Source organism: Bidens hawaiensis, unplaced genomic scaffold (assembly GCF_021521415.1).
Source record: "Bidens hawaiensis isolate Kalapana, Puna unplaced genomic scaffold, B.hawaiensis_p1.1 tig00008374_1, whole genome shotgun sequence".
Lineage (NCBI taxonomy): Eukaryota > Viridiplantae > Streptophyta > Magnoliopsida > Asterales > Asteraceae > Bidens > Bidens hawaiensis.
In genome coordinates, this window is record NW_027491592.1 from 844,608 (window position 1) to 871,761 (window position 27,154).

Sequence of the window (27,154 nt, forward strand, 5' to 3'; positions counted from 1 at the left end):
CTCCGGCACCACCAATTCCATCCATCACTCACCACCACAAACCACCGTAACCATTTCCCCCAAATCAATTCCACCCAAAACCCACTACACATCCCATATTCATATGCTAGGGTTTCAAAATGCTAATTAACAATTTCGACACCGTGATCCACTCAGGTTCCAAATCAATCAACGAATCCGTGAACGGGTCACATGACTTCACAATCCGCGGCTACTCGTTGGCCAAAGGCATGGGTGCGGGTAAGTACATATCCAGTGATACGTTTACTGTTGGTGGGTATGACTGGGCGATATACTTTTACCCAGATGGGAAGAATCTAGAGGATAATTCGATGTATGTTTCGGTGTTTATTGCGTTGGCGAGTGATGGGTCGGATGTTAGGGCTTTGTTTGAGCTGACGTTGTTGGATCAGAGTGGTAAAGGTAAACATAAGGTGCATAGTCATTTTGATCGCGCGTTGGAGAGTGGTCCGTATACTTTGAAGTACAGAGGAAGCATGTGGTATGTATGTGTGTGTGTGTGTGGGGTTATATTGTTTCTTTTGTTATATATGTTACAAATTTGGAATTGGTGGTGAATTGGGATAATGGGTAATTGGGTTTGTGTGGTTATATTGTTTTTTTGTTAAAAATTTGAAATTGGTGGTGAATTGGGGATATGGGTAATTGGGTATGTGTGATTATATGATTTTTTTTTGGTTATTTGTGTTGAAAAGTTGAAATTTTTGGTGAATTGTGAATAATGGGTAATTGGGTATGTGTGGTTATATAATTTCTTTTGTTATTTCTGTTGAATAGTTGGAATTGGTGGTGAATTGGGGATAATGGGTAATTGGGTATGTGTGGTTATATTATTTATTTTGTTTGGAATTTTTGGTGAATTAAGAATAATGGGTAATTGGGTATCTGTAGTTATATGATTTTGTTTTTTGGTTATTTGTGTTAAGAATTCGATACTGGTGGTGAATTAAGAATAGTGGGTAATTGGGTATGTGTGGTTATTTAATTTATTTTGTTATTTGTGTTAAAAAAAATGAAATTTCTGGTGAATTGGGGATACTGGGTAATTGGGTATGTGTAATTATATAGTTTTTTTTTTGTTATTTGTGTTAAAAAGTTGGAATTGGTGGTAAATTGGGGATACTGGGTAATTGGGTATGTGTAATTATATGATTTTAATTGGTTATTTGTGTTATAAAGTTGAAAATTTTGGTGAATTGAGAATAATGTGTAATTGGGTATGTGTGGTTATACAATTTCTTTTGTTATTTTTGTTAAAAATTGTTAAAAAGTTGAAATTTTTGGTGAATTTAGAATATTGGGTAATCAGGTATGTGTTATATGATTTTTTGTTTGGTTTGTGTTAAAAATTTGATATTATAGTTTCTTTTGTTATTTGCGTTAAAAACTTGAAATTGTTGGTGAGCTAAGAATAATGGGTATGTGTAATGTCATTACTAATTCTTTTGTTATCTGTGTTGAAAACTTCAAAACTAGTATGATGAGTTAGGGTTTGATTTTGTGAATTTGTAAAATTAAAGTATTAATTGGGGACATAAGTTATTTAGGATCATGCTATTATATATGGTATATAATTTTAGTAAGTTAAATTGAAGAATTTTGGGCTGTTCAAAAAGTTTCCGACTTGTTTGAAGTTGACTCGGCTCAGAAATAGCTCCTATCTAAAGCAGCCGAGCCCGAGCCAGGGTTGGTGCGGCTCGTGGCTCTATATATGTATATTGTTGTTATTATTATTGTTACTAGTTTGAGGCCCGTGTATTACACAAGTAGTTATTGAAAATACAATAAATAATAAACCCGTTAAACACTATTAATACAGTCGTTGTACAATAGTCTTTAAAACAAAGTCAAAGATAATTATAAATATCAAATGTTTGAAAAAAAATAAGAAGTAAATATTAAATTAACAAATTTTGAAGCATAAATTTTAAGAATGGTAACTGTTATAAATTTATTAAAAAAGGGTGAAGTTTAATGTAGGAGTGACAAGTGGCAAAACTTATAGCCTTTTAATAGAGAGTATAGATAATTGAAAGATTATTTTTTGATGTTTTGTTTTATGCTTTAAAGACAATAGAATAGAGACGTTTATTGTTTTATTAGCTCAATTACTGTTTTAGCTATTGCTATTTGGTTTTATGTATTATCTTTGTGTGTAAAAAGTAAAAAAAATTATTTTTACAAACGAGCTGGCTCGGGCTTTTTACGAGCCGGACTCGAGCCATGATTGTCAGCTAACTAAAATATGAACCAAGCCTGAGCCTGCTTGTTTAACTTTGAGCTTGAGCCTGTTCTGGCTCGGTTTGACTCGTTTACAGCCCTGCTGAGAAAGGTACCAAAAATACCGATACCGAATTTCTAGATAAGTGGATACTGAGTAGTGTATACCATAATGAATCAATCGGTACGGTATGGGTACCGGTTCTTGGTACCAGTTGCTCATCCCTAATTTTGTTAATCTGAGAATTCGTGTATGACAACAAACTATATGCTGGAAATGAATTAAAAAATAATTTTTATTTTTTTTTAATTCAGGGGTTACAAACGTTTCTTTAGAAGGACAAGTTTGGAAGCATCTGATTATCTTAAAGATGATTGTCTTTCAATGCATTGTACTGTCGGTGTTGTCAGAAACCGTGTCGAGGGGCCCAAACAATTCACCATATCCATACCTCCATCTGACATGGGCGAAAGTCTCAGGTCCTTGTTAGAAACAGAAACTGGTTGTGATATTGTTTTTCGTGTTGGTGACGAGACATTTAAGGCCCACAAGTTGATACTCGCTGCTCGATCTCCCGTGTTTAGAGCCCAGTTTTTTGGGCTTGTTGGAAACCCTAATATGGATGAAGTTGTGTTGGAGGACATTGAACCCTCCATTTTTAAAGTAATAGATGTTTATTACAATTTTTTTAGTTCTTATTAGACCTGTAATTGAACTGAATGAACACGAACGGACTCAAAGAGCATGTTTGTGTTCGTTTATTTAACTTTAATCTTACAAATGATCGAGCACAAACAGCTTTTTGTTCTTTGTGTTTGTTTGTTAAGATAAATGAGTGTGTTCTTGTTCATTTATGTCAGTATAAACAAACAAATGGTTTGCGAATGTAAACGGACAACCATAAGTCCGTAACTGAACATAGATGAAAGACCATAACTAAAACTAAGGGAACACCGATTAAGAGTAAACATTGACTAAATTGTATGTGTCTAAAAAATTGAAGTGAATATGTAAATAAACTTAAACAAACGTTCATGAACACAACTGAATGAACAAGACGCGTGTTCATGTTCGTTCGTTTAACAAAATGAACTGAGAAAAATGTTCGTATCCGTTTGTTTATTAAATAAACGAACTTTAGCGAACTTCTTGCTGAAATGTTCGGTTTGTTTACAGGCCTAATTTTGATTTGTCAATGTTATTAACAAATGTGTTTGCAGGCTATGCTTTATTTTATCTACTCAGATACTCTCCTGGATTCACAACAACTAATGGGCTCGATGTCAAAGTCCACATCAACAAACATAATCCAACATCTGTTGGCTGCTGCTGATCGGTTTGGTCTTGACAGATTAAAACAGTTATGTGAAGCCAAATTGTGTGGAGAAGTTAATGTTGACACAGTTGCAACAACTCTTTCGCTTGCTGATCAACACCGGTGTTCTCAGCTTAAGACCATTTGTCTGAAATTTGCTTCTGCAAACTTGGGAGGTGCGTTTTTACTGTACAATCTGAGCGGTCCAGTGTTCAGGTTATATTAATTTCAATATTTTAACTGTTAATTATGCAGAACTATAGGCCTGTAAACGAACGGAACGTTCAGTGAACCGTTCGGCGGTAAGTCTATTTTATTAAATGAAGAGCATTACCAAAATGCTATTTTTATTTACTTAAATGAGTGAACATGGACATGAACATGTCTCATTCGGTCAATTATGCTCGTGAACATTCCTTTACGTTAGTCATTTAAATTTGTTTATTTTCGTTTACGTTTGTTTAAGCTAGTTTGTTTTATGTTCGTTTATATTTACTTGAATGCATTAGGCCCATTACGATTTAGTCTAGTTTTCTTAAAATTTTGGGTCCAGGAGATATATGTTCGCGTTAAATTTTATGTGGTGTTGGCTTATTTATGCTCGTTAATCTATATTTAGTTATGCTCATTCGTTCATGTTCTTTTACTTTCGTGAGCTGTTTGTTTATGCTATTAATGACCGAACATCAACAAACACGGACAAGTTCATTTTCTTAGCGAACAAACACGAACAAGAAAACCATTTTCGTTTAATTGTTCGTGTTTCGATTGTGTGGTTTGTTTACATGCCTTCACAGAAAGGTGTTCCTGTGCATGCATGCATGCAGAAAAAATGTTGCCTTTTGGTAATCTTGTTGGATCACTTATGAAGAAACATGTTATGTCTAGATTTTGTGTATGTTCTATTCTCTCGTAGTCTCGTATGTTTTGATGAAAGTAGTTTATGTTTTTGCAGTGGTGATGCAAACAGAAGGGTTCAAATATGTAGAAGAAACATGTCCTTTGTTGCTATCAGAGCTTCTAGAAACAGTTGCATCAGCGGCGGTGGATGATCGATCAGGTGAAGGGGGGCTAAGTAGAAAGAGAAGTGGCAGCAGTATCATTGGCCTAGATTTAGCAGCAGCAGCCGCCCAGATGTCGATCGAGGATGGTCCTAATATCAGGCGTATGCGTAGACGGATGTAATCTATATTTTTATCATCTTTTCTTACCTATAGCTATTTTCTTAATTCCAAATTGTAATGGATATTGAATTAAATTTCGGCTTTAGTAATCCAAAACTGCTAAGATTTGCATAAGTTTATGGTCTTTTGTATTTTGGTGGTTTGGAATTTTACTGTTGGTATTATCCACCACATGTTACAAATGGTCTCAGTGGGGTGCAAATGAGACAAGCCCTTGCCTTAAACTACTCGAGCTTGGCTCGACCTGAGCTTATGTTCTGGGCTCAGTGAGACAAGCCCAGGCCTTATGTTACTCAACCTTGGCTCAACTTGAGCCTATGTTTCCGGGCTTGGCTCGCCTAGAGCCTATTTGAGAAACACTTGGCCAAAATCCGGCTCGAGGTCATCTGCAGTACCTTAACCTTAAATATGCCAAGGCTTGGCTGATATTAATTAATATATAGAAAGCCAGAAGGAGTTCAAACTCAAAAATACAAAAGCTTGTAAAGGCTTAGGCTGAGCTTGGGCTTGATAATGTACTGCTTGTTTTGAGGTTTTATGAGATCCGATCTTGAATGGCTCGTGAGTGGCTCGGCTTGTTTTGTACCTCTAATGAAGGGTAAACAGTATGGACAAGTGTCTTTTTTGTTGGTCAATGTATATTTTTCTTAAAGCAGAAAAGCTATAAAAATCTACAATCTCTTTTCTTTCTGTGGCCTAATACTTGTTAATGGTATAAAATGTCCTAAGATCCTACAAAAGCCAAATTGTGAGATTCTCCCTTTATTCGATAAATACCAAGTGTAAAAAAACATCAAAAAAACGTGTCATAAGGTGTTTAAATTCATGTATGGCTTGGAGCATCCAATAAACCATTAACTCAGTTTATAATATGTTAAAACTTTATTTTTCTTTTTTAGCTATAATCCATCTTCGTTTGTTGCTAATAGTTTCATTAAGTTTTGAATGTGATTTGCCAAAGTTATATATCAATTTCAAAATACCATAAAAAAACACAATGTATGGACTATAGATATAAGTCATCAAGTCTGCAAGTTGACTCTTACATAAAAAAGTCAAACTATCGAATTTTCTGCATTTTGATTTCATAGCAACCATTCCTATAACATATAAACACAAAAAAATAAAAATACATTTATATACAACAAATCAGACCCACAAAAACAGAGTCCCTCGTTCAAAAACCTTAATATTTTCAGCAAATGCAAATTCAAGAAAGCGAGGCCAACAACCAAAGAACCGTGTGAGATGATACAAGAAGCAGAAACCAAGCAAAGAAAGCCAAAGCTATGGACATCTGGAACAAATTACACGAAAGTTTAGGGTCTGATTTGCAAATATCCGAGTCATTCACAAACAGAACCATCACCCCAGCTGACGAGGATGCACCCGCAAGTGATAGAATAGCAGCCACCTGAAAACAACACCACAAGATTATGTAAGTTTCATTAAAGGGTAGTTTGGGCATTTATAAATTAAGAAATGCGTACCCAGTCACCAATGACGACAAGGCTTAATAAGATTGGAGTTTGAAGATCTTTATTTACTCTTAACGCATGAATATCAAGACACGCGAGTCCAAAACTCCATAAAACTTGTAGTCCCATTGCTGAAATTAGAAAGCTAGTATCAAACATACAAACAAATTAGAAAATGATAAATGATAATGGTATCGCTCAATATGTAGTTTCAATCAATATACAATATAATACCAGATTGCATGCACATACAATTACCTAAGGATAATTGGACACTTGGAGTCTACTCAATATAAACATCAAGGATACAAAACAGGGGACAAGATCATGAGAAAATACATTCTACGTGAAAACCAAAAAAGACCACACTACATATATGCAGTATACAGGGGTGTAAAAGAGCCGGGCCGCTCGTAAACTACTCAAGATTGGCTCGTTAAAAAATCGAATTGAGCCGATCTTAATCTAGATAGAGCCCAAGTTCGAGAGTTTGTTAAGGCCCCATTAATAAACGAGCTCCAGCCTGAGCTTCAGACATCTAGCTCGAGCCGACTCGAGAGTTTATTAAGGCTCATTTAATAAACGAGCTCTAGCTTGACATATCGAGATCGAGCTGGCTCTCGAGCCCAAATGAGTTTTTTATTTAACATATTTATATAATAACTATTATTATATCTAAACATATTATCAAAACTATTAATAAATAATATATATTATATTATATATAAACATTATAATCATAAATATATATATGTAAACAATTAAATATATATTTATATATATATATATATATATATATATATATATATATATAATTAAATAGTTAATAAACAATAAACATGCCAAGCTCGAGCTTGGCAAACAACTCACGAGCCGAGGTCGAGCCAAGATCAAACTAGAGCTCGCTTAAACTAAAACGAGCCGAGCTCGGCAGTAAGCCATGCTGCACATATGATATTAATACTACATATATGCAATAAGTATGGAGTTTTTTAGTTTTTCCTTTCTCATGATCCCTAAGACAACTAAACAAGGCATTTTGATTGGAATAAACAACAAGGAATAATAATAATAATAATAATAATAATAATAATAATAATAATAATAATAATAATAATAATAATAATAATAATAATTATTATTATTATTATTATTCTCTCTTTATTTATAAATGAATGTGAAACATGAAGTCATGAACAAATGTAGAAATCTAACCTACATATGGACAATTCAATAGATTATTCAATTATTACCTAAACTATATTACATGATAAACTAAACATGACTGCTCTGTTTCAGAAACTTAATAAAACTTAGGCATTCATGTTGCAGCAAACTCCAATCAAAACCACGAAACAACACATTTAATACATACATACATACCAGAAGGAAGTGGCGGCGGCGAAACCAGTGGAAGAAGCCATGGCGGCGATAGAAGCAAGGGCGAATAAGCACTGTAGGATCCTTAATAACAGGCCGCTGGTGATCCCTGGGGTTCCAAACGACGGCTTCATAGCTACATGAATGATTTGATGATGCTCAATTGATAGCGTAGGAGTTAAGTTAGGTTTCAGATGTTAAATTAAATGAATGCCTTAATTTGATGCAGGCAGAGATTGATCGTTCGTTTTCAGGTGATTAAAGTCGTGATTTCGTAAAGGATACTTTGGTTTGGTTTGGAATTATTATGCGTATAAATAAATGAACACAACAGTTTGGGGGATTATTTAGTTGCATACGGAAACTATATTGCACCAAACTTGCTCTTATTTGGCAAAAAGTCAATAACTATTTAGGTCTCCTTTCAATTTTTTATACCAAACATATTTGCTTGCTTATTATTTGTTGGTATATTGATTTTTATTAATCCCGACTATCGTATTTTGGTCACTGTCGGTTTCAACTAACGAATTGGCTGCTAACGGTCCCAACTTTTAACGTACTCGTTCCCAACGGTCCGCAACTACAGAATCCTAACGTCGTTCGTCGCGGGTCGCGGGAAAAGTCAATTTTTTTTTCCGAAAACACCACCTCAACACCGCCACCGTCGCCAATTGTCTCACCACCAAGCAACCACCGCCATTTGAGCACTATCGACTGATTCCGACGATGGTTCTAGGGTTCCGGTGATCTAAAAAATTGGGGCTATTACTGGAAAAATGTTTCTAATAGTCTGATACAAAGTTATAAAGATGCTTGAGACGAAAATGTTGATTTTTTTTTTTTGAAAAATTGTGAGTTTTTTTTGCCAAAAACGTTTTTCTAACAACTTGCAACTAACCGCGTTAGGATTCTTTTAGTAGCGGACCGTTGGGAACAAATGTGTTAAAAGTTGGGACCGTCATGAGCCAATTCGTTAGTTGGGACTAGCAGCGACCGAAAGATAATAGTTTGGATTAATAAAAACCAATACACCTTATCACCACAAATAAAATCCGGCCACCTGGGTACATCTATTGGCAAAAAATTCGAGTCTTGTTCGTGGCAGAATATTCTATGCATAGGGGTTTTAACTTTTAATTCAGCAGGCCTTCGGATGATGAATTTAGATTTCTCCTAGAATTGGAGGCAAGTCATGTTACCAGCGCTGTTTGCGATTGCTAACGTTAATAGTGACCTTCTCTAGAGAAATACATTTGAAAAATCGTTTATAGGTTTTGTAATTCTAATATAGTATTTGATTGCCAAACTATGTCTCATACTGGTTATCACTAATATATATACCGGTTAGTTTGTTACATTATTTATCGTCTGAATTTATGTTATTCTATTATAGATGAGCAAAGGAAAAAAAATGTTATTTTGCTAAACTAACTTTTCTTGATTTGTTCAAACAAAAGGCTAAATACAATTGGGAGTCTACTAAAACTAAACCTCAAGCACACAAAATAGCAACATCTCAACAAGACATTAGTGAATATGAAACATGAACAAATTACACTCAAATTTGGTCAGTTCAACCAATTTTTTTGCTTTTTGCAACATGGTACATTGTTTTAGGAATAGAAAAGCCGTCAGTTGACATGGATAAATTGTCGGGTCTAGCGTATTTGCAATAGGAATTTTGTAGTTTTGATGAACATTTTGTAGACCCTTGCGATCAAAATGGATATTTTGGAAATTTTAAGGGTATAGTTTTTACTCGCATACAACACTTTAATCGGTTATATTATTCTAAACGAAACTTTAAAGAAACCACCAAAACAAACTCGGGCTTCAAATCGCATACACTTAAAAGAAACAAAAATCCATATCCAAATAAACATTCTTCCATTCATTCTACAAACCAAGACCATATTATATATAAACATAAATCCAAAACACACCGATTGATCTAACACCCACGACAACGACACACTTTTGACAACCAATTCCCTAACGAAAACAGACAAATTTGATAAACACAGCCAGGGTAAACTGCAAGACACATGCAGCAATCATGGCTGTAGCCAGTGCATTACACTTCAGGTTCAAACCAACAAAAGCAGCTGAAGCAGTACCTGTGACTAGTGTGACGGTCCATCGCAAAGAATCCACCGGGGTAAGCAATAAAAGCTGAAAATCAATATTAGAAAACTTGTCAGATTTTGGAAAAAAAATGCTTTATTAATCTTTTTCGTGGACGTTTGCGACATGAATTTTAATTTCAGTTTAGTTTTTATACGTTTTGCAACCGCCCTTACACCGGTCACTTTTGTGTCCACAAGAGCACACTTGCTTTGCGACCGAATTTGGTCAATAGCTAATTTTGTAACCGTTAAATGCATATGATCTAAAGTTTTAATGATGGATACTTACAGAGCCGAGGATGGAAATGAAGACAGAGTATCTCCACATACACCAAAAGTGAATAAGGCCAACCTTCGAACCAAGACACTTAAGCAAGAAGTAAAATCCCACTGGAACCATGCTTAAACCATACACTACGGTAGCTGAAGCTCGATAGTAGCTCCAAAAATCACTAGAATGTGTTTTTTCACTCGAAAGATACACGACACAATTGCCAAGTGAAGCTATCATATATACCAATGTGGTGATGATCCAAATGATCCCATTGCTAATAATAAGATAGAATTCAATATAACACTAGTTAGTTAAACCGGCTATATAGTGATAAAGGAAATATATAACTTACATATCTTGGTTAGCTATAAACCATATCTTAAAGAAAGTTATATCCTGCTCAACAGCTGAAGCCTGGAAATAACATATAGCGCGTTCATGGATATAATGTTGATCAAAATTTTTGTACAAATACAAATTAGTAGGGGTCTTCTTCTGGTTAGTTTTTTGGGTTTCGAGATCTTCGGGTTTCAAAGTTATAAATCCATACCCGAAACCCAACCCAAATCTCTCACGGTTTCTTCGGGTTTGGGTTTTTTCAGGTTGGGCTAATCGGGTTTCGAGTATCCTAGAAAAAAAAAACTACATTTTTAAATTTAAATGTAACATATTCTTCTTTACATGTAAGGTAAATAAACCAATAATAAAACAAAAATAAACCGATAAAACATCCTAAAAAAAGTAATATTTAACAAAGTTCAACCATAACCGGAACTTGAACTCCATCTCCTAATGTGTTCGGTTCGTAAAATTTGTTAAAATTGGAATCTCAAATACATTCTTAAATGTGTTTTGGTTGGCAAATGAACTAAAATCTAGTTGATTTCTACATATTTTATACCTCCTTGTAGCAATTTCATCCCTTCAGAAAAAAATTACTAACTTATAACTGTTATAACGTTTGGCTTTCAAGTCTCAATCGATAATCAAATACGGAGAAAATGAATAACTTCCCGTGCATATTAATCAGAAAATATAACTTAAAAAACTGATTACAAATACAAAATATACCTGATCATATTCATATACTTGTGTAACTTGTTTACGTGTGTCCTGAAGACGAGAACAAGTCATCATGTACGTTGCAAAATTAAAAAAAAAAATATGAACCGACAAGAACCAAAGAAGACGATGAAAGAATATATTCTTACCATTGGAGGAAGTAGTTTAAAGTTTAAGGAGCAGAGAAAGAAACCCGTGACAGATTTATGCATTTGTGGTAAAGAAAAAAAAGTGATAATTAATTCTCCGATTGGGGAGAATGGATTGACTCGGATAGCAAGCCAACTTTGTGTTTCTTTTCACTTCATTTGTGTTTCTTTTGAGTCGGTAGGATTTCCCACCAAATATTTCGGCAGTTTTTTTTTTTTTTTTTTTATTGTTATTATTATTATGTTTTTATCATTTCGGGCGAGCATTGCTAATTCCATACTCATACCTGGTGGTAAAATTCAGTTTCATACCTAACCCGTACCATCGAAAAAATTTTAAAGCTAATTATACCCGGTCCAATACCCGTTGGACTTTAGAAATACCCATCCCTAGAGGTGCACAAAAATCGGGCTTTCCAAATACTTGGTTCCGGGTATGAAACCGGTTTCGGGTATGACCTGGCATTGGCATTAACCGGGTTGGATTAGGGTCCGGGTATTGTCTCTAAAACCATACCCTATGCATCGGGTTCGGGTCGGGTAAAGAACCGGATATTCTAAAACCGAGTATTTGAATACCCTATTTTCGGGGTTTTTTCCGAGTAAATTTCGGGTATAGATTGGGTTTTTTAAAATGGTTGCACTTTTTAGGGGTATTTATAGGTCTTTTTCATGTATTTTTCGGGTATAGATCGGGTATTTGATAAACTCGGTTTCGGGTATTGGAAAACTCGGTTTCGGGTATGGAACCAGTTCCGGTTTTCGGGTATTACCGGGTACAAATCGGGTCCGGCTCCGGGTACGGGTTTTGGTACCGAAATGCATACCCTATCCGTACCATACGGGTAGGGTCGGGTACGAGTTCAGGTATTAAAAATCCGTGTATAAAAAAAACGGTTCCGAGTTTTTTTTAGGTCCGGTTTTGAGTTCAGGTTATTTGTGCACCTCTACCCATCCCGGATGCTTCATGTTTCGGGTATACCCGTCGGGCTCAGGTTATTTTGCAATCCCTAACCATGAATGAAAAAATGAAAGAACGGTAAGTTGTTTAATGTGGCCAGGGGCGAAGCTATCCACATGGGTTCGGGTTTGCCATAACCAAATCTATTTTCGGTTTTGATTACAAGTTAAAACACATGGCATTGAAACTTTTTCGACTATTGAACCCATTAATATTTAAAACCCAAACGACAATCATCAGTATTAAATTCGACATTCGAGTTCCCATCAAATGCCAAATCCCACTTGACTTGGAAATTCCAAATCCTTTCAAAAGTCCAATATGAGTAATTAAGGTTCTAAATCATTATATATGTATTTGTAAATTTTAATGTGGTTAGACTTGCCATTAATTTTTAATTAACTAATTAAGTTGATTTTGTGTTGAAATTTTGCATTAAGGCACTTATCTCTTTTTATGTATAGACTTGCTATTAACTAATTAAGTTTATTTGTCTAAAATAATTTGTTATATGATAATGTTGCTTAGTGCAACCCAAAGTAGCTCACTAAAACATGCTAGACCCTATGTAACTCAAGGCACAAGATAGATCAAATACTTTATTATTGCAAAAAAAACCGACTTAAAAACTCGTTACAAGAATTCTTTATTGATCACACATCTAAAGCCCTAACCAAACCCTATATGTATAATCTAACCAACTTTGTGACCAGGACATTACCATAATAATCATATTATAATTGGGAAACTAAACCAACTTGTCAACTTAGGTTCTTTCATATTCGCCATATTGTGAACACAATCCGCATTACCAACAATCACCCCCGTAATTTCGGAACCGTAACTTGATTTTTCTTGTTCTTCAACCATTGATCATCTTCGGTTTATCCAGTCATTCAAATTACGGTCCAGATCTGATATTCCAACTTAAAATCGAAATTTGAATCGATTAACCAAGAAAATAAAACAATAGTCTTCTTGTCACTAACTTAGGCAGTAAATATGGCTTGACTTTGGTTATGCGGTTCCCATAATTAATAAACAATATGTGCACCGACTTCTTGAAGCAATTGGTCGGCAGTCCTTAGATATTCCTTGACGTCTTTGATCGATTGACCCCAAATATCACTCTATAGATCTCTCCTTGGCAAAAACTATCAACCATAGATCTCTTCACGGTAGCGATAGGCTTCCATACAGCAGCTAAATCTTGGTATCAATCCCGGGTACATCGAGCTTGGGCCACAATTACACCAAGCTCTGATACCATTTCAAGGCACATGATCGATCAAACACTTTATTATTTCAAGAGGAAAATGACTCAAAAACTTGTTACAATAATTCTCTATTGTATCTAAAACCCTAACCAAGCCCTATATTTATAATCGAACATTTAACTTGGTGATCAGCACATTACCATAATAATCATATTACAATTAGGATACTAAACCAGCTTGTCAACTTAGGTCTTTCCATATCCACCATCTTGTAAACACGGTTTGGAATTACCAACAGTTAACATGAAGCTGGACACGGGAACTCTCGTGAAACCCACTTTCCCGGACGGCCCCGATATTGAACACCCCCCCCCACCACCACCACATGTGGTTTTTCTCGGGCACTATTCATCGATTTCCCTGGTGTACTCCCCGGTTTGTGTGGATGAGTGAAGAAAAACAAAAGCAAAAACAGGAAAGCGAGAGTAGAGAGTAGCCATAAAGTTTTTATCCGGAGAAAAATGACAACCCCCCCCCCCCCCAACCCACACACATTTGGGGAAAAGAAGGACAAATTGGGGAATTCAGTACCACTCGATGTCTTATAAGTGAGCATTACATGGAAAGTTTAGGGTCAGCATATATGAGGGAATTTCTATAAATAATTTTTATATAAGATTCTATTTTCTAGCATTTATCATATAAATGCCCATCGATCAAAATGCATACCACATACAAAAGTACATTTGTGACTATAGTTATCAATGTACATGCGTTAAAGCTAACCCGCAAACTTAACTATATATGAGTCTAAATGGGTTATTCTAAGGGTCTGTTTGACAATCTTGTGCTGAATCATTCAGCATATTTTTAAAATGTTTCATGAACCATTAAGATGTGTATGTTTACTGAATCAAACATACTTTATATCTGGCTGATTCAGAAGTAGTCTCTTAATCAAATCTTTAAGAGGCTATCAAATAGCCCATAGTTTAAAGAGTGAGTCATGAAGGTGTAGAATAAAACAAGTGAACTTAATCAGGGTCTATATAATTCATATACACATATTATTATTTTTATAAAAGAATATCCAAGAGACTGGATAGACAAATAAATTAAAACAATCTTTACAAATTTATAACCTTCATTTAATATAGAAACCAAATTGAAGCAATACACATAATAATATGTCTTCATTGTTTCCTGTTCTCTAACTAGAACAACATTTCCTTGAATTGTTATCAGAAGCAACTTGTATGGCAGTTGTATTGCTAGGAACATGAGTAGAAGAAGAAGCTGCTTCTTGAGCAGCCAAGGCTTTCTTACTTGCAATCTTATATATGTCCAACAAAATCATCTGAAACGCCTTTTCGACATTATATGCTTCAAGTGCAGACGTCTCCAGGAACACGAGCCCTTCTTGCTCGGCTAATGCTTGACCATCGGTTTCCTGAACCGCCCTATTATGGGTTAAATCCGCTTTGTTTCCAGCCAACATGATGACAATGTTGGCATCTGCATGGTCCCTGAGTTCCCTTAGCCAACGTCGCACGTTTTCAAATGATTGGGCCTTTGTTATGTCGTAGATCAAGAGGGCGCCTACTGCTCCTCGGTAATATGCACTTGTGATTGCTCGGTACCTCTCCTGACCGGCTGTGTCCCATATTTGGGCCTTCACAACCTTACCCTCAACCTACAAGAAGTTAGTTGCTTAAGTTATATTGTATTGTATCAACATCAAACAATCATTTATTTTGTTTAATCTATTACAACAAAAATAAACAATATGTATGTATTTCATATTTCTTTTTTATATCTTTTATTAGAAAACTAACGGGACCACCTGTCCAGCCAACCAACAGGATCAAACAAATCACAGCTTGCGTTGGATATGTTACACGAAACCAAATATTGTTTTTGGCACGTACACAAATATTGCAAGCATCACAAGAAGATAAAATCTTGAGCATCCGCTATTAAAAATGTGTAGCGATCTCTTCCACCGAGTTTTGGAGGGTCTAGACATCGCCATTGGAATTTACAACGATCGTGGATCATGACCAAGACTTTACCCTCTTGTGATGCATGTAAAAAAATATACCCTAGATGACCAACCTGAATAGTCCTTGTAGCGAATTCGACACCTATGGTGGATTTAGATTCCAGGCAGAATTCATTTCTTGTAAACCTAGAAAGAATGTTCGATTTTCCAACACCCGAATCTCCGATTAATACTATCTTAAATAGGTAATCATACCCATGAACCTGATCCACCTTATATGCCATTTCTTCTTTCTACACTTCCTACAAACCTATAAACATCTGGGAAATATTAGAAAACGAAAAACACAAATAACAAATTGATTAAGATTAACATTAAACAATCAATTTACGATCTCTATGATCGTCCGATTACCATACATTCCAAGGTTCAAAATAATAAATGAATTACAAATAACTCACCATGCATGCAGATTCAAATAATTAACTCACCATGCATGTAGAAAACAGGCCAGAGACTACGGTAGGACGACGTAGAACGACGACAGGAATTGCACGGAAGGTTGGATCGAGAGAAAAACAAGACCAAGCTGAAGAAATAGAAATTCCGAACAAATTGGAAATTTAATGGAGAAACTTTTAACATTCACAAAATCCTCCAAATGTTTCTAAGGTATAAGTTTCCCTACCACCCCTAATGTTTTCCAATGAACTTGAAACACCCTTTCACTTGGGCATACTCATGAGAATCCTATTCTTAATAATAGGGGGCGTTAATCGGTTAAGGATTCTCACTTTGGTGGGGTGGTAAGATGGTGATGTTATAAAATAGGAGGTCAATGGTTCGATCCCTCTAAAGTCGGTGCGACATTAATTACTTGTTCAAAAATCGGTCAAGATTTTGGTTATTTGATATTTGTTGATCATTTGAGTTTTTGATAGGTATATCCGAAAACAAAACCAAACTGAATTCAGTAAGATTCAAATCGAATAGAATAACCAAATAAGAAGTTAGATTGGTTTTCAATCAAATGAATGGAATAACTTTTCTATTTCAAATTGTTTAAATGTTTTTAATTATTGTTGTTTGTTATTAATTTGAGTTTGGACGAATAAAATTATGTTAGCCTTAATTGTGTGATAACATTTGACGTTAATCATGTAGTTAGAGTAAAATCTGTTTTAGAGACTTTTTTGTATTTGTATATGGTCTCTAAAGGTCAAACATGCAAACTTGTTACATTTGTGTTGTGTGATTTCAATAAACGACGTGTCAGTGTTATATTCTAGGGCTATAAAAATCCATCAACGTTCTCTAAACATTTACTGTGAAGGAGATGTTAATTATTGATTAATACAAATTGTATGCTAGGGTTTCATCCAATTGTACTTTGTTCTAGTTTCTTGATATTCTTGAATTATTGTTGAATTGTTTGATTTAAGGATCTTTGGGTTCAATAATTGGTATCAAGTCAAAGGATCATAGATCCGGTAATTGTTATCAGAGTCAAAGGTTTAAATAGTTATGGATAATAGAAAAAAATAAGTTTTTATAAAAGTAACTAAACTTTTTAATGATAGTTGGTGTAATTAAATGATGTAACATGTTACAAAAAGTAAACATAAAGGATGTTAAGTGTAATATTTTTTAAAGATAAAGAATGCAAAATGCAATTTTATATCAACAAAAAAGGATGTTTTTTTTAATATTTTTTATATAAAAAATCAAATGTTCAAATCCTTTTTAAGTATTTTTGTCTTTTGAGTTGATTTGGTAATTTTTGACTATGACGTGTTTATTTTTATCAATATTTAAACACTAGCGTGTTTGTTAACTTAATTTAGAGCCCGGTGCAAGCGCGATTTAAACCTGCAACTTCAATGTAATTTTGAAAAGTGAATTTCCAATACAAAATAATAACTTATTTTACGATGATTCGTATATTTAAGAACTAAACAAAAATAAAAGAACAATGTTGAACCATTCAAACTCTTTAGAACATGGGTGATGAGGGCGAGGCATGTGCAACCATTCCTACTCGTTTATAGTTACCCTGCTTCAACGCATAAATGTTACTATGTATATATAATAGATTATTTATGTTTTGTTTATATAAAAAAACTATTTATGTATAAACATAAACCCGAGGATATTCATTGACAAAATTATTAATTGGCAATCAACCTGTGAAAATATATTTTATCCGTAATTTATCGGCTAAACATTTCAAAAAACCAACTCTAGATAAAGACTTCACATATTTGTCTGTCGCTAATTTTTTTTTCCAAATATATATGTATTCGAACATTCACTTACTGTTATTTAATATGTATTTTATGGGTCAAGAATATGTCGAAAGGTTTATATTTGAATTGGTCTAGATGCATTGCTTTTGATGTGTAAGCTATTGAGTCATGCGTATTTTTTCGCCCACTACTAACCGCTTAGTAGAGGGTTTTAATAAAAGAAATTCTCCTTTTAAAAAAAGTTGTATCGTAGTGAGTTTTCAAATGAATAATACATAAATTTGGTGCACATTTCGGTTATTTTTCTAAATTTAGGAAAACGAAACAAATAATAATAACAACAAATGTTTTTGCATAAATACTTTTGTAAACTACTTTATCTTTGTTTTTTTCTTTTTCAAACCGTAAATTTTATTCACAACCAACAAACAAACACAGACAAAACCCAACCACCAAAGGCAGACTAACCAAAACCCAAGGAAAATTACATCAAGGCAAATTTGCATCATTTCAAGTTATCTAGAGATTTTAAGTTTCATTTATTCTTGTAACACAAAAAAACCTTCTTTACTTGATATCTCCTATTATCTCTTGTATATTAACTTCTTTGCCTTCAAGCAGTTTCTCGTTTTCAAATTCTTCCATCGCACTTAGATTTTTGTTACTCGATATTTACAAGTTATCTCCATACATTTCTAAATAAAAATTATTTCAATTTCACTTTAGTGACTATTTGTTTGTGATTGTACACACAACAAAAGTATAATTCAATGGTGTGATGCATGGTAACCATAGATAACCTAGTTTGTAATTTATCATAAAATAGAATAGGGTCAGAAATACAATTGTGTGAAAGAATTTGAATTTAGTTATTATTATTGTTAATATTATTTTGTATTTGATCATATAATTGGCATGTGTAGAAATCTATATCTATAGTCTCTAATAAAAGGCTACAAATTTTGTTATTTGGCAATCATACATTAAACCTTACATTTTTTAACAAATTTATAATAGTAAAATACCATTCTTAAAATTTATGCTTCAAAATTTGTTGATTTAATATTTACTTCCTATTTTTTTCAAACATTTGATAATTATAATTATCTTTTACTTAAAAATTGTTTTAAAGACTATTGTACAACGACTGTAGTAATAGTGTTTAACGAGTTTATTGTTTCTTGTATACTAATTATTTATTAAATATTGTATTTTCAAGAACTACTCGTGTAATACACAGGCCTCAAACTAGTAACTGAAATTGTGAAATTGATGTATAAAAAGCAATTGTGTCTTGTTAAACTCTTAAAAGTTAAGGTAAAAAGACAATCTCATCATTCTAAAAGTATTTGATATAATATGGATTTGAAATGAGAAGTTGAACTTCTTAATCGCTCTTAAGGTAAACTTTAGTATAATACAAAGGGGCAATTTCAAAATAGTGATGTACTTGTTGAGCACAAAGCATAATCTAAGGCCATGTGTTATGGGGTGAGAAATAAGCGAATTTGAGGAGGAACATCCCCCCCCCTCCCCCCCGGCGATTTTGGGGCGATAAGGGGCGGGGGTGGGGGCTAATTGTCGCCGTGGAAGAAGAAAAAAATATTATTATTTATTAATATGTATGTGTGTTATATATATGCATGTATGTGTATATATATATTATACTGTTATTGTAGCCCCTACACCATTACACCTCAAAAACAAATTTTCACCCCTTGCTAACTGGGCGCCACATGGCGCAAAACGCCCCAATTTGTAGCTCCTCTACTACGCATAGCCTAAGAGGTGCTTCTGACAATAAATTTTACAAAAATATATGACAAGTTTTCATAAAAATCTATCTACTTTGATACTTTGTTCTTTCTTTGTTGAGAAGGAAGTATTCGTAATATTTAAGTGAATACAAAGATGCTTTGCCCCCGAAGTACACAATATATATTAGAAAAGTGCCTAGACAAGGCACATTCTATGCACAGACCAGTTGTGGATTTTTCTTTAATTTGAAATTGAAAATTGATCGATTCATTTACCTGTCATCAATTAACCGTAGCATCCATTGAACCACTTAACATAACAACGTGTTACATAGAACACAATAATCTCAATGTTTGAACCAATTGTAGACAGACCATGCTATGACCTAAACACTTTTAATAATCAACAAGGCCCACGGTCGGCACATAACCAAATCACAAAACGGTCATCAAACCCGTTACAGTTTACCAAATTTAAAGCTTTGGTGTCCATAAATGCTCAAATCACTTTGTGTCGCCTAATTTAAGCCTATAAAAACGTATTTCACAAACTTTCAAAAACATAAACAACAACCTAACAATAAATGTACAACCTGTCTCATTTAATATTGTATGGTTCATTTATTTTTATTATGTCATGTCCCTGTTCCAATGTCTTTTGGTGTAAATTATCATTTAATTTTAGTGCATAGGTTGTTAACGGGTGGAACTATATATATTGTTGCTAGACCTTTACTTATATTAAAATTTTGGTAGGTGTTTTGTAATCGTCCATCAAAGTTCACTAGTTGGGAACTTTTAATTTGATGCCACAACAACTCGTTCATTTCTTTATTTTCTCATTAACTAAAGACGCATTATTGTACATTTAAGGGTCGTTTGGTTCGTGAAAAATCTTGAAAATGGAATTGGAATTTGAACTTTTCCTACATAAATCATGTTTGTTTGAAATTTGTGAAAAATGGAGTTTTCGTTCATGAGATTTCAACTCTCCTCCGCTTCTCTGATGTAATTTCAAGCTTTCAATTGGAATGTTAGTAATTACCAAGTAACCGTTACATCTTTAAAAACTGGTGTTTATATTATTTTTGGTGGGAGTTTATTAAAGGATTTATGTATTTTTAATCTATTTCAACATTCTAATTCAATAAATTTGCAATATTTTTCAGCATTTGGTGGTGTCGTGTAATTTCGCGCAATCTTTTTGGAGTGTCATCTCTTCGTGGTGTAAGGTCCCATATATATACGCGTTTTCGGTTAAAGATTTGTTGGAGTTGCATAGGTTCACCCGTTTCCCAAAAAGGAAAACAAAAGCTTTTAACGTGGTTTGCTTGACGACAATTTGGTGCATTTGGAGCGCGCGTAACGCCCTTGTATATATTTGAAGGTAAACCGATTAATATCAACAATGTGGTTGGCGAGATTAAGGCACTTAGTTTCTTGTGGGTAAAGAACCGGGGAAGGAATGTGAGTCTTACATGGGAGAAGTGGCGGGCGTTTAACTTCGAGTTGTAATGGGTAGTTGGGTTGTGTTGTTTTGTTGCGGTGGGCTTTTGTTGGTTAAGGTTGGTTGGTTTTGTACTCTTTTGGTATGAGCGTCTTGCTTGTATCGTTGGTTTGTTTATATTCAAGTTTTGGTTGATCGTTAAAAAAAAATTGCAAACAAGACATGATATAAAAATGTAAAGGAATTATTCAAATCCCACAAAATTCGAAGTTCTTTCACAAATTCCAATTTTAACAAAAGTTTTTCATTAATCAAACAACCCCTTAGTGTTTATTTTCACTCGGCCAAGTTAAATTGTAGATCGTTCATTGACTCAGACAAAATAGAAATTCATAGAAATGAGTGAAATGACCAACTCATCAAAAAAATCTGACTTGAGTTACATGTGTAGACAAATACGAGCCCATATTTTGGTTGGATTGTAATATATCGAATCGTGCCAGTTGGGCTCATATTGATACTAATTTTGAGCTGAGTTAGTCTTGCCTCGATATGTATTTCTTGAACACCACTACGTATAAATAGCATAACTTTCTTTTGGTTAAAATTGTAAAGTTTATATGATTAAAATGTTATTAAAAGCGTGAAATGTATACAATTACAGACAATTAGTTTTTTTAAGAGGATGCATTGCCATTCTTTTGGTGATTAAAACTAAATCAAATAAATTATATATAATAAAAAATTTTAAAAATGGTAAAGTCTTGTACCATGTAAAGCAGGGACAAAAATCAGGGAATTTGTTTTGAAGTGTGCAATACAAGCTAAAGTTCCGTTACACAATCGGTACTATAATTATTAACATTAGCAGTCCGATAATTTTATTCATTTGTTTGTGCTTAAAGCCAAAAATCAGGGAATTAGTTTTATTAATACATAGTGTAAGTATAAATGTATAATCACACATACCTATGCCACATGGCAATTAAGGTTAGACACTCGTACAAATGTTTCCCATTGTCACGGCAATTTGCCTTGTTGCTTGGAGCAAACCCCTCACCAGTCACCATCTTTTAAACTTCTAATATAATTATTATTCAAATTCTAGTATACATACATGAAATAACCATTTAAAGGACAATAGAATAACAACGATCCATACAGTTTTATTTCGTTGTTTATTTCATTCTCTTATCAATTTCATTCATTCATCCATTCAATTATTTCATACTAAACAGACCACAAATCTGACAAGTATTCATAAGATGTTATATGACGCCTAGACAGTCCATAATCATGGTACCAAATTAGTCATCATATAAAATGGATACTTTCAAATAACGTGATATTAGTGTATTGCCATTAATTGATCACGAACCCATATAAGAGTAGCGGGTCGCAGCAAGATCCAAGTTAGAAAAGTTAGAATATGGGTACCATATCTTTTTATCACGTATTTTAAATTAGAAATTCGAAGTACCATTACAATTCAAAAATAAACTTTTATAAAATTGGTAGACAACTTCAAGTATTGCCTGTCTAGAATACAACCAAATAAAAGTATTTTAGTAAATACATACAGCCAAAACTATATTCACTCAAATACTTGTATTTCAAAAAATGATAAAAAAGCTGTCTATTCAACGTTCTCTCCACTCTCTTTAATCTTTCAGTGGGACCCTCCCTCTTTATGATATCTTCTCTTCTTTCTCCAGAATCCATTTCACTCCGCCACTTTCTACCACCCATGTCCCACGGTTTCTCCTCCTCCTCCGACCACCACCACCACCACCTCCTCATGGACAAAGAAAACCTGTTCAGTTCACCCCATGAAGATTATGCCACCGGATTAACTCGCCGGTTCTCTCGATCTGTCTCTCTGCAACAACCCCTTTTTAATTTCAAGGTTTTTAACTTATCATTTTCTTTAACGCGCACCTTCTTTATGTGGTTTTTGTTTGGGTTTTTTCATGAGTCTTGTTTCGGTGTATTGTAGTATCTAAATTCTTTTTTGTTGTTGTTGTCATTTGTTTAGTCCGTCTATGTGTAGTTATTTCTTTTGTTATGGTTTTCTATGAGTTTACGTGTAGCGGAGGGGCTACAAAATGAAACTATTTGCACGTAATGTGATGTCTAGTCAGAAAAAATGAGTTTTTGTTTTATGGGTGTAGTAATGTTCTAACTCAATATATGTGCACACAAAAAAAATATAATAATAATATTCTTTAAACCATTGGCCGGTGACAAACGACACTCCCCCTTATCGCCCAGTGAGGTGTTCCTCCATTTTATAGCCCCCGTGTATCGTCATGTCTAGTTTTTACTAGATATTTTTATATAATATGGCTGTTGTTTTAAAAAAATTGTTTAATGATTTTCGGGTTTTACAATAGTATACTTTTAATTTTTTAACAGCAATAAAATTTTCTAAGATATATATATTTTTTTAAAATATCTTTTTATTTTTTTTTTTGTTTTGGAAATTAGGAAAACCCGGTTTTCTCCGGTTCGCCGGAAAGCAATGAAGATGCATGGAATCTGATCTACACTGCAGCAGGCCAAGTTTCACGAACAAATATGAAGACAAGTATTAGCAACAGCCACGGAGGTTTAACCGGAGGCTTTCCATGGCGGCGGAGGTACGACGGCGAAGAGTTATTCCGGCAGCAGCATTTTAGCCGGAGCAGATGTGTCGCTGCATGGCCTCCGCCACGTCAGCAACAAAATCACGGCGGTGGTACGGCGGCGAAGAGGGGCACTGGTGTCTTTTTACCCCGGAGATACTGTACTAGTAGTAATCCACCTGAATCTCGAAAGCGACAAGGTATGTTTGTCTTATGTGGCTTTCCGTCAGACATTGCAGTCAAACCACCCGTATTTTTTGTTTCAAATAATAATAATAATCAGTTGTCTGGTTAACATATGTTGGTTACAGGTTGTACGCCTGCTAATATGCCAGCTAGGGTGATTCAATATACTTCCATTGCACCACCTCAAATTCAGTCTCAAATCAATACCAGCTTCGTCTCACACTATGGTAATTGTTATCTTCCCTCATTGTAAGCGTGTAAACCAGTCGAACCCGACATGGTTGATACTCTATTTCTAAAGCTTGAGTTTGGCTAGTGAGTAGTTTTTTAAGCTCTAGCTCGGCTGGGCTCGACTCGTTTATTAATTAATAATAATGGATTTATATACATTTATAATGATTTTTCTATATATATTTTAGTTATAATTCTTTTAGCATGTTTCGGTTGAGTTTCAAAACAACTTGTTGACTTATTAGCTTTTTCAAAAGGTTATTTTGAAAAGTTGGAATTTTTGGCTTTTTAGAATACAGTTTTTTAACTATTTCAAAAGGCTAAAATAAGAAATATTTTTGTGATTATCAAACACTTTTGCTTTTTGAAAAACCAATCAACCAATAAGTTGCTTTTAAACTCAATCCAAATAATATATTTTATATAGTTACTTTTATTATAATTTTATACATAATAATTATGTTTTTACAAAATATATATTGAATATACTAAATGCAACTTGTATAAATAATACTATAATAGGCTCGTTTATGCTCACAGGCTGGCTCGAGCTCGTTAAATAATGTTTAGGCTTGGGCTCGTTTATTAAACAAGCTTATTTTCGAGCTCGGGCTAGAGTTCATTTAAGCGTGACTCGAATGGAGCCTTTAACGGGTTGATCTCACGAGCCACTTGATTTGTTTATACACTCCTTAATTGTATCCATCACTTCACATTTTTGTTAAAAGGAATTATTATTTGCAGAAATGCTGATGAGCCGGAGGAAAGCCATGATCTCTGGTTTTCAAAGGCGGCAAAGTGACATCAACGGTGGCTTTATGGAGGCGCCGAACAACCCGGAGATGCTTCTACCTCAAGAGTGGACCTACTGACTCCATCTTTAGATAGTAGAAGGAAATGAATATATAATAATAATTTTAGGTAGTGATATGAATTTGGTTGATGGTGAATGGTGATCATATCTAAGTACAAAGATGAAAATAAATGGAAAAAGGTATCCTAACTACTTTTTGTGTAAAAATTCCTTTTGTTTGGGCTAGGTAGCACTTGTATGTTGTGCATCAAGTAGTTGTACTTTATGTGCAAAAGGGCTAGGTAGGAGTTATACCTTATGCATTAAATAGTTATACAATGAGGATCAGAATGGCTAAAATAAATGTTTTTGAATGTGGTTATTAAGTTATTTAAAAACATGTGCTAACGTGCGTACTTCGTGAAGTAGTTGTACTTTGTTCATGCATATAATGTTGCATTGATTGTGTTTCATGCTTAAAGAGTGGTGTGTTGCTCTAAAAGCAAAGTAAATTTTATGCAACTTATTAATGGAAGTTTGACTTTATGTTGTTTGTAAAACTCTTATTGATTTAATATTAGTTGTGAAATAAACACGCCTTGCAATGGCGACACTGCGAGAATCAGTCGGGTTAAGTTTGGTTCGTTATGACATTGATTTGGTTCGATTCATAGTAGAGATGACGCAAACAGCAAAACTACAAGGCGGATGGACGACAATTTATATGTATGGCTTTTTGGCTTGCTAAATCGCCAAAATATAACTAAGCATATTCAAACCGGAACATGCAATAAGGAGTATAAAATAGATAATCTATTGCATGCTATAAAAATATATTATATAATATAACATAACTGAATTCAAAATATAACCGACGCGTAACGGAAATCCGTACTACAAAGTAACGACATATAATATACTATGAGTGAAGAAAAACAGAATCCGTACCTTAACTTAGCAAGCAAAGAAAACTGAACAAGTCGTCCTTAACGCGTACAAGAACCTAGAGTTTATTTATGCACCAAATAAATTACCTAAATTTTGTTACTCACATTGATTCGACAGTTTAGTGATTTATCCAACGACTAATGTTTTGGATTGATGACGATTAGTATAGACATGTCCTAATCTAATAACTGTCACAAAAGTAAAAGTTCTATATGTTTTAATGAATTACGCATTGCGAAAAATCTATTTCCCACCAACATATTTAAATCCAAGTAATTCAACTCTTTAACAGAGGGTGACCCATGGCCATATCAGAATCCTTGTTGAGTTTTCAAAATTAGAAGAAAGACTTGAATTATTTAATCATTCATTCATGTTTAACTAAATTTTTATGATTTAAACTTCATATATATTGGTATCATAATAACAATATTAGATTATAGACTTTATACCAATTCTTCAATTTCATGTGTGCCACAAATCACGTAACACGAGCAGAATTAAAACGAAATAAGGAAGCTTTATTTGTTTTCTTCAAAATAAATTTCAGATTACGTCTTAGTCGCTGAAATCAATCAATCGTACCGAATCTATATATAACTTAGACGCTGAACACGGAATAATAATCCTTACCTTAATGCTCGAATGAACAGAACTGATTAGCGCGAGTGTCGAACGACGCGTGGTGATGGCTGTCAATGTTACCGACATCAAAACAAGTACGAATTCAAGGAATTATTTTACCGAAACAGAGAATGGTTTCATCTACTAACCTGCACCGATAGTCGGAACCAATCGGATAACAAAACGGTACTAACGAACGCGAAGAAGTTGTTGGTCCGTGACTGAGTCTGAATTAAGGGTGACAGGCAAAGAAGCGGCGAAGTTGCAGTTCTCCGGGGACGAGTTGAAGGGAGGCGGTGGTGAGTAAATACGGCGTCGTCGAACAACTCAAGGTGGTTGGCCATAAACGAGATGAAGCTATGTGTAGGGTTTGAGAGTCGTTAATGGGGTTTAGGGGGTTTTATAACTGAACGAATTAGATAAAGGAACGTGAGTTGTGATATGGTATTTCCGTGAGGTTTGTTAGCAGCCGATTAGGATGAGTGAGTGAAACATGATCAGATGACATTCAAAACCAAAACTCCCTTTTTGTTTATATCTTTATTATTATTATTGTTATTGTTGTTGTTGTTGTTATATAATACTAAAGTTCGGGTTATTATAATTATACTCCCTTAAAAAAAATTTCGTCCACGAAATTGTAAGACATGGACACATACTTTCGGATATAACGGAAACGAAACAAACTTAAACGTTCATAAATTCAGACATGACAATTGCGAAGTCTTGGAAACAAATATTAGGACATATAAAACAGAATTCATATGAAATCAAAACCATCCAAACTGAAATCACCAAGGGCTAAAACGGAAATAAATACGGATATTGGGAACGAATTGTATCCTCCATTTCCCATGTAGCTTCTCGTTCAGAATGGTTCTTCCAAAGAATCTTAACGAACGGAA

The 27,154-nt window shown here is 34.2% G+C and overlaps 3 protein-coding genes and 1 long non-coding RNA gene across 5 annotated transcripts; 1 reads left to right on the forward strand and 3 right to left on the reverse strand.

The window, feature by feature from the left end:
* LOC143637625 (BTB/POZ and MATH domain-containing protein 3-like) lies at window positions 1–4,870 on the forward strand. The gene is made up of 4 exons (XM_077104968.1): window positions 1–502; window positions 2,557–2,905; window positions 3,463–3,733; window positions 4,513–4,870. The coding sequence occupies exons 1-4, from the start codon at window positions 120–122 to the stop codon at window positions 4,740–4,742; spliced, it is 1,233 nt and encodes a 410-aa protein (XP_076961083.1). The 5' UTR covers window positions 1–119; the 3' UTR covers window positions 4,743–4,870.
* A 993-nt stretch (window positions 4,871–5,863) lies between these two features.
* Window positions 5,864–7,779, reverse strand: LOC143637559 (CASP-like protein 5B1). Its single transcript, XM_077104924.1, has 3 exons — window positions 7,603–7,779; window positions 6,232–6,364; window positions 5,864–6,155 (listed from the first exon to the last, which is right to left on the reverse strand). Exons 1-3 carry the CDS (start codon window positions 7,731–7,733, stop codon window positions 5,952–5,954), a joined length of 468 nt encoding a protein of 155 aa, XP_076961039.1. The 5' UTR covers window positions 7,734–7,779; the 3' UTR covers window positions 5,864–5,951.
* Window positions 7,780–14,411: 6,632 nt separating this feature from the next.
* LOC143637560 (ras-related protein Rab2BV-like) lies at window positions 14,412–16,118 on the reverse strand. Of its 2 annotated transcripts, XM_077104926.1 has the most exons (3): window positions 15,885–16,118; window positions 15,507–15,703; window positions 14,412–15,084 (listed from the first exon to the last, which is right to left on the reverse strand). In XM_077104926.1, the coding sequence occupies exons 2-3, from the start codon at window positions 15,675–15,677 to the stop codon at window positions 14,602–14,604; spliced, it is 654 nt and encodes a 217-aa protein (XP_076961041.1). In that variant the 5' UTR covers window positions 15,678–15,703; window positions 15,885–16,118; the 3' UTR covers window positions 14,412–14,601. The 2 variants fall into 2 exon arrangements, with proteins under 2 accessions (XP_076961041.1, XP_076961040.1); XM_077104925.1 differs by having other exon boundaries at window positions 15,507–16,118.
* A 9,503-nt stretch (window positions 16,119–25,621) lies between these two features.
* Window positions 25,622–26,458, reverse strand: LOC143637561 (uncharacterized). Its single transcript, XR_013154451.1, has 3 exons — window positions 26,399–26,458; window positions 26,259–26,317; window positions 25,622–25,680 (listed from the first exon to the last, which is right to left on the reverse strand). It is a non-coding gene; the product is annotated as an uncharacterized LOC143637561 (long non-coding RNA).
* Window positions 26,459–27,154: the final 696 nt, after the last annotated feature.

Bases quoted from the DNA above. Each gene is read 5' to 3' on its own strand.
- LOC143637625 (XM_077104968.1), top strand. From the start codon at position 120: ATGCTAATTAACAATTTCGACACCGTGATCCACTCAGGTTCCAAATCA. The intron at 503-2,556 runs GTATGTATGTGT...TTTTTAATTCAG, and splicing joins AAGTACAGAGGAAGCATGTG to GGGTTACAAACGTTTCTTTA. The intron at 3,734-4,512 runs GTGCGTTTTTAC...ATGTTTTTGCAG, and splicing joins TGCTTCTGCAAACTTGGGAG to TGGTGATGCAAACAGAAGGG.
- LOC143637559 (XM_077104924.1), bottom strand. From the start codon at position 7,733: ATGAAGCCGTCGTTTGGAACCCCAGGGATCACCAGCGGCCTGTTATTA. The intron at 6,365-7,602 runs GTATGTATGTAT...GTTTGATACTAG, and splicing joins GCCGCCGCCACTTCCTTCTG to CTTTCTAATTTCAGCAATGG. The intron at 6,156-6,231 runs GTACGCATTTCT...TGTTGTTTTCAG, and splicing joins TTGTCGTCATTGGTGACTGG to GTGGCTGCTATTCTATCACT.
- LOC143637560 (XM_077104926.1), bottom strand. From the start codon at position 15,677: ATGGCATATAAGGTGGATCAGGTTCATGGGTATGATTACCTATTTAAG. The intron at 15,085-15,506 runs GTTGGTCATCTA...AACTTCTTGTAG, and splicing joins TCGCTACAAGGACTATTCAG to GTTGAGGGTAAGGTTGTGAA.